The sequence below is a fragment of the Jaculus jaculus genome, chromosome 6, assembly GCF_020740685.1.
Source record: "Jaculus jaculus isolate mJacJac1 chromosome 6, mJacJac1.mat.Y.cur, whole genome shotgun sequence".
Lineage (NCBI taxonomy): Eukaryota > Metazoa > Chordata > Mammalia > Rodentia > Dipodidae > Jaculus > Jaculus jaculus.
This window is the reverse complement of record NC_059107.1, coordinates 167,245,675-167,252,678: the sequence shown is the minus strand read 5'-3', so window position 1 is coordinate 167,252,678 and position 7,004 is coordinate 167,245,675. Positions and strand designations below refer to the sequence as shown.

The window sequence follows — 7,004 nt, the reverse complement described above, 5'->3', positions numbered from 1 at the left end:
TGTACTGATAGCTGTATGAGACAGGAAAAGGCCTATCCCTCAAGATCTCTGAGAGATGAACTAAAGCCTTGGCAAAAGAATTTGTTGTGGCAGGTTTGGTGGGAAATGAGAATGTAGGGAAAGATAAGGGTGGGGGTGGAGTGGGGGTTGAAAGTAGGGGTGGAGGTAAGGGTTGGGCTTGAGCTACAGGTGGTTGAGGTTGGGGTAGAAAAGGCTTAGAGGGCCTAGAGGGCCTAGATGGTCTAGATGGTCTAGGTGGCCGAGAAGGGTAAGAAATGTGTTGGAAATACCAAGGAGGATGAGAAGAGGGAGGGCGGAAGGAGCCCACAGGTCTGGCAGGGGGAGGTGGTCGAGTAGTAGGTGGGCGAGGGGTGGCTGGTTGAATCATATGCAAGGCGTTAGGACCAATCTTGGAAGCAATCCAGTCCAGGTAGTCCCAGGTGGCTGTGTAGACTCCAGGACGTTTAGCACGGGCACAGCCTACCCCCCAGCTTGTGATCCCAACGACCACAAAGGGGCTGTCAGCGTTGTCTCTGCACATGAGAGGCCCACCACTGTCCCCCTGTCCAGAAGGGCACAGGGGTCATTTTCAGTTTGAGCCACTCTCTCTTCCCAGAGGGGTCATGGGGCTCTAGGTAAACAATGTCTACAACCACATGGTTTCCTGATACCAGAGACACAAATGGTAAAGATGAAAATGCCAACATCTACTGGGAAGTGAGGAGAGTAGGGACGGTTATGGGTTTCATTGCATTAAGCAGATGAGTGAACCCACATGTGCATCATGCCTGGGGACCTGTGGCTTTAGGACCTTGAGTTCTGGGGAAGATGCAAGTAATATCTTCAAGTGCTCGGTTTGGGCAATATGTTCTATATGCTAATGTTGGTTCTTTGTAGGGGCAACTGATGGATGTTACCTCCATTCTCATTGTGACAGTCTGTGCTAAGAAAAGGGATGGAAGGAGTCACTAAAGTAAAGCCATAGGCAGGGAGTAAAAATGGTGACCCAAGGACCCAAAAAGAACTTTCCTTAGGGGATGGGAAGGAACCCAGGGGTATAGATACCAGAAGGAAGTTACCTGGCAGGTGTCAATCTTGCCTTCAGGATACCCTGCACACACGTTGGTTGATGTGACACGCCCATTGTACCACTGGGTTGAGTTACACAGGTCAAGGTCGATGAGATTCACGCGTGCCTCCATCAGAACAGGTGATGGCCTGGGGACTACAGCCAGGCCACACAGTGGTCAGTGATCAAGGAACACATGAAGAAAACCCTACCTTCTCCCACCATGAGCCTCCTTCCTCTATAATGCTGTGGTTACACCTAGATCTCTCAGCTTCATCTCACACTCCTTAAGGGAGGAAATGCACAGTGAAAGTAAGACAGTGATGGAAGTGGAAGAATGTTGGCTGGATGAAGAAGGGGAAGAAGAAAAAGGTAGTTGTGTATATTAATAATGGATGAGAGATTATGGAGGTTAGTTGCAGCATTAGCAAAAATAGCTAGCATGTGCCAAGGACTGAGTCTGTGAGCCTGTTATTCCCATTTTGTATCAGGAGTTGAAGCACTACTACAAGAGCGTTGATTGAGGAGCTGGAATCTAACCAAGACTGTCCTTCTCCAGACTGTGACATACCTTTCATTCTCCAAAATATATCCAGAAGTTACCCTCCCTGCTTTTTGTCCCTCATCAGAACCTTTCCATCTAGTTGTAGAAAGGATCTTCCCAAGTGATATGCCTCATATCTTCTTTGAGGAGATTTTAAGAAGAAAAAAGCTAAGTCAGGGCCTCCTTCACTGCCCTAGACCCTGTTATGGCCTTGGCATTAGGAAAGGCCTTATTATGCACCAGCATGCATCTGGCTTAGGCACTGCCCCAGAGCCTGCTATGCCTCTTCATCACATGCAGCCACTAGCATGCTGGTCCCCCTCCCACTATAGCACCATGGCTAGGTTTGGATGTCATGAGCAGAACACGTAGGGTAACTCAATATAGGGCAGACCTGGAACACAGCCATGCAAGCCCAGAAGGTTAAGATAAGAAACTTAAAGACCCACATACACAGTACAGTAAACTCAGCAGGATAGCAGTACATGGCTGTTAAATGCATGTTTGCTGAGTTTCGGATTTTTTTTAAGGGGTATGGTGAGGGTTGTTTTTTGTTTGGCTATTTTTTCCTGTTATTAATAAGAACCTGCACTCTTCCTCCCATTCAAACAGCAATGAGATGTTTTATGAGAACTGTTCTTGGGATAGGAATGACATTGAGATAACAATAACAGACTCTTGGTTTCTTAGCCATTAGGATAACTTTAAATCTGTGGCTGAATCCACAGTCTGAAATCATGGATCTCATTGTGTAAAGCCAAGTGTCTTAAAACAGCCCAGCCAATTTAACTAAGAAGCCTGCAGGAACTCAAAATTCAAGAGAAAAGAGCAACATCTGTGGCTCTTCCAGCCCTAAAGCAGAGGAGTTCGAGGAAGAGACAGAACTAGGCAGATATGGGTGGGCCACAGGAGCTTGAAGCCTGCTTTTTTTATTTTTAAATAAGGCTTTAGAGGTGGGGGGCTGTGTTTGCAAGTCAAAAATAAGTGATGCCACCATTAATTTAATGGGATTTTAGAACAAAAAGGTCTTACTTGACATCCCTGAGACCAGCCTCCCGGAGAGTACAAGAACCCCCAAACTATGGACATGGTCAGAAAGCAGATAAGTCAGAACAGAGCTTGTAGGCATCAGCTGCCAGGGTAGGAATGGGCTGCTCAAGCCAAAAAGCTATAGTCACTTGCTAGTAAAGGCCAGTGAAAGCAAAGGTAGCTAGGACAAGGCCCTCTTCTCTGAAAGACAGAACAGGTAACAAATATGTCAAGAATTAGATCAATATCTAGGAAAAGAAAATAAGAGTGAAAATCACAAAATTATTGATTGGAATTCACTATGTAGTCTCGGGCTAGCCTTGAACTCACAGTGATCCTCTTACCTCAACCTCCTACCACAGTGCTGGGATTAAAGGCATGAGACACTACACCCAGCAATTTTCTCTAATTTTTTTTGTTTGTTTTTGTTTTTGTTTTTGTTTTTCGAGGTAGTGTCTCACTCTGGTCCAGGCTAACCTGGAATTAACTCTGTAGTCTCAGGGTGGCCTTGAACTCATGGTGATCCTCCTACCTCTGCCTCCCAAGTGCTGGGATTAAAGGCGTGCGCCACCACGCCCAGCTAACTTTCTCTAATTTTAAAGAAGGGTTATTTTTAAATCCCAAATGACTGAACTGCCTTGAATCAAGAATCCTAAAATTTCCATTATCAAATAAGAGACTGAAAGTTAAATTAATTTATTACATTTTCTTTCTTTTATTTTTTAAATATATATATATTTTTAGATTTAATTTAATTTATTTATTTGAGACAAAGAGAGGGAGAGAGAGAGGGAGAGGGAGAATGGGCACACCATGACCTCTAGCCACTACAAACTCCAGACGCATGTGCCACCATGTGCACCTCTTATGCGGGACCTGGAGAATCGAATCAGGGTCCTTAGGCTTCACAGTCATGCACCTTAAATGCTAAGCCATCTCTCCAGCCCAATTTGCTACATTTTCACATCACTAGTGTGACAGTAAAAATTTATGCAGCTACTTACAGAAAGCTGAAAACACTAACAAAACCTTGTTGTCCGTTGTTGCTACTTAAGGGGATAATCTTTTGCTTCTGGGATAAAGAGTGGCTACAAGTTTCAAGCTTTTCTTGGGACTCAGCCTATAGCCTTGGAGTTAGCAATGAGTCTAGGTCATATCCTGGGTCCCCTATGAACTGGTCTATTGTGGAAGAGATTCTCCTATTCACTTTCTACTCATTGATGAGTGAAAAGTCTGTGCCTAGGAAGAGGCAGGCAGTTTGGACACCAAGGGAGAAAGCTACATAGGCAGCTATATTCATCTTGAATGGCAAAGGACCTGCTGGCCAGTTCTCGGGGGCTTGAATCCCTATAATCTGGAGAAAACCACCCACTACTTCCCTCTCTCTGTCTTAGTTTATAGAGAGGACATCAAGTAACCCAGAAGGAACAAGTGGATGTTGGTGCTGACTGTACAAGGATGGGAGGGGGCCTAGGTGCTTGTGCTGTTGACGGATGAAGATGAAGACAGCTCAGGAATCACAGAGGTTGGAGATGCTCAACTCTAGAGGCCTCTCATCTAGCTCTTCCATTCATAGATGAGGAAAACATATGGCCACAGGATATCCAGAGCTCTTTTCCAAATGCTGTTTCAGTATATGTCCCCAATGTGCACAGTCCAGCAGCTGGGGTTCCAGGTCCTAGATATAGACACAGCCTGGCTTCATTAAAAAAAAAAAAAAATGTCGAGCTGGAGATATGGCTTAGTGATTAAGGCCCTTGCCAGAGAAGAGTAAGGACACAGGTTCAATTCCCCAGTACCCATGTAAGCCAGATGCACAAGGTGGCACAGGCATCTGGAATTCATTTGCAGTGGCTATAGGCCCTGGCGTGCCCATTCTTCTCTCTATTCAATAAATCAATAAATAAAATATTTTTAATTTTTTTTAAAAATGTCAAAGTTCTAGTATTGCCTGTCTCTAGCCTTCCTTGTTGGCAAGACTCACTAGTCATGTGACCTTGGACAGGGAACTCAGCTTCATTCATGCTAAATTCTCCAGCCACATAAGGGTCTGTGACCGGCTCTATTCATGATGCCAAGAGGAGGACAAAAATTGCTCAGCCATGCATAAGCGTATGACCCCTGCCCCAAAAAGACCATCAGGAGAATGGGCATTAGTGCCCACTCATACTCACCCTTCTCTTTTGTGTATCCCCACCCAGTCACATAGCAGGTCTGAGGAATTTTGGGAGGACCAGCCTTAAAGTGGGGTAGACAGCCTGGCCCAATGAAGCGCCCACATGTGACAGGAGGAGTGATCTTCAAGAGAGCAATGTCATTCCCCTCTGTCACAACGTTGTATTTTTCATGGATGATGATTTTCTGCACATATCTCTCCTGTACAGGCTCTTTCATTGGTCTGTTGCTTCCATATTCAATTTCCTGTGCTCCAAATATCAGTCTCCAGTCATAGACTTTTCTGTGGGCACAAAATCATTCTCATTTAGATTGGCCAGAGAGAAACCTGTCAGGAGAGGGTCCTCAAAAGCTTCCCCACTACCAGGATCATTAGCATTTGGCCCAGGACTACAGACAGACCATGGGAAGATCCTCGGGAGAATGTCCCTTTCTAAGAAGAATGTTCTCAAGACCTCCCTCTGATTCCCCACACATACTTTTGGCTATCGAAGCAGTGAGCAGCTGTAAGCACCCAGTGAGAATTCAGCAAGCTGCCTCCACAGGCATGGTACCTGCGGCTGTCATGAGATATGATCTGCAGGCTCACCATCCAGGGCCAGGCCCCATGCTGTGCAGTCTGCCCTCCGATAATCCGGAAACCCCCTTGTGGGTTTTGCCTGAACCGTAACCCACAGGGGCCACTGAGGAGAGACCAAAACACTGTTCAAACCCAGAGGCAGACAGTCCTTGTACCTCCACATGATGAGGGGAGGCAAAAACATGTTGTTAGGTAGGATGAACAAGAGCTGTGAGGAAATGGGGACATCTTGGGGTATAGAGGTAGCTATGGGCTCCAGGAAATGACTTTATGGGTCCTGGAGGTTTGGGGGATTCCTGGGCAGAATTGGAGTCAGAAGTGCTGTAGGTAAAGTTGTAATGGCCTGGGGTCTTCAGGAGGAGAGAGACTCCTGGGGGTGTCATGTGATTAAGAGGGTCTTGGGATTACAGGGTTGGGTTCAAAGGAGAGAGTAGCTACAAACATTTACAGTGACCTGCAGACATGGTCAGTGGCACAGGGGACAGCAGACTAGGAGCAGTGGGAGTCCTGAGGTGGATGAGTTTGGAAGTTGTTTGCATTGTGGGTCCCTAAGAGTAAGAGATTCTGCGAATAGATGGAAGTGCCAGAGGCACATGATGGATACCTTTGGACTCAGGCACAGGTAGGACACCGCCATTGTGCAGAAGGAGAAAGAGGCTCTGAAACTCCAAACCCAAAGTCTAAGAGGCAGTGGGGCCAGTCAGTGGGGAAGTAGGGAGCATAGATTTAGGAATGGAGACTTAGTGGTTCTGGGATGATGGTTCTAGAAGCAGGGAAAGTCTGAGCTAGAGATTCAGGTCACAAAAGCTGTGAAACTACCCAGGGAATTTTAAGGCTCGAGCTTGGTCCCCTCTCTAGCCCTGGACAAAAGGAGCGTGGGTGGGATCTAATTTTCAGAAAATGCCTTTTCCTCCCACCAAGGTACCCCTAACACTTACACACACGTGGCATTATCTTTGGCAATCACAGACACTGCTGAGACCAGCAGAACGACAGTTGGCAGCATCTCTACCATACCTCTACCCTAACCTGTCCTGCAAGCTGTGACCTCACAAAGCTCCACACCCTTCTAGCCAATCAGTGGGGTGACCTCCCACCCCCACCCCAGCAGTTAGGCTAGGCAGGCCTCCTGGCTTAACTGATTTGTGCTGAAGTGCCTTCTTGACTTCCAGTGCTAACTCTCCATTCCCAGTTGTACAATCTCATTCTTTCTGTTGGCAGACTAAGTCTTCATTACTGACAACTCTTCTGAAGTTTTGTGAGCCGTAACTACTATAGTCTCATAGACTGAGGAGCAACTTGACCCACCTGTAATGAGATGGTGCACTATGCTTGTGGTTAAAAGGATTCAGCTTCAGCTGGTCCATAGAACCTCAGTATTTAGTGGGGAAAGATGTCTTTTCTTTTTTCAAGTATGTATCATTAGCACAAGTTTCAAAGAGACATTTTGAATTTTCCTAATTTCTGACTAGAAATCCCACTTTCCTGTCTACTGCTGAACGTCACAGTGTTTCTTGAATGTCTCCAGATCTCCTCTCCTAAGTGCAGCAAAGTATTGTCTCCTATACTTGAATGTCAGGAGTTTTCATCATAGCTACCTGCATATC

The 7,004-nt window shown here is 46.0% G+C and overlaps 1 protein-coding gene across 1 annotated transcript; it reads right to left on the bottom strand.

The window, feature by feature from the left end:
• Positions 1 to 521: 521 nt before the first annotated feature.
• On the bottom strand, positions 522 to 6,412 carry Acr (acrosin). Its single transcript, XM_045153263.1, has 5 exons — positions 6,336 to 6,412; positions 5,297 to 5,500; positions 4,817 to 5,100; positions 1,080 to 1,225; positions 522 to 554 (listed from the first exon to the last, which is right to left on the bottom strand). Exons 1-5 carry the CDS (start codon positions 6,410 to 6,412, stop codon positions 522 to 524), a joined length of 744 nt encoding a protein of 247 aa, XP_045009198.1.
• Between the last annotated feature and the right edge of the window lie 592 nt (positions 6,413 to 7,004).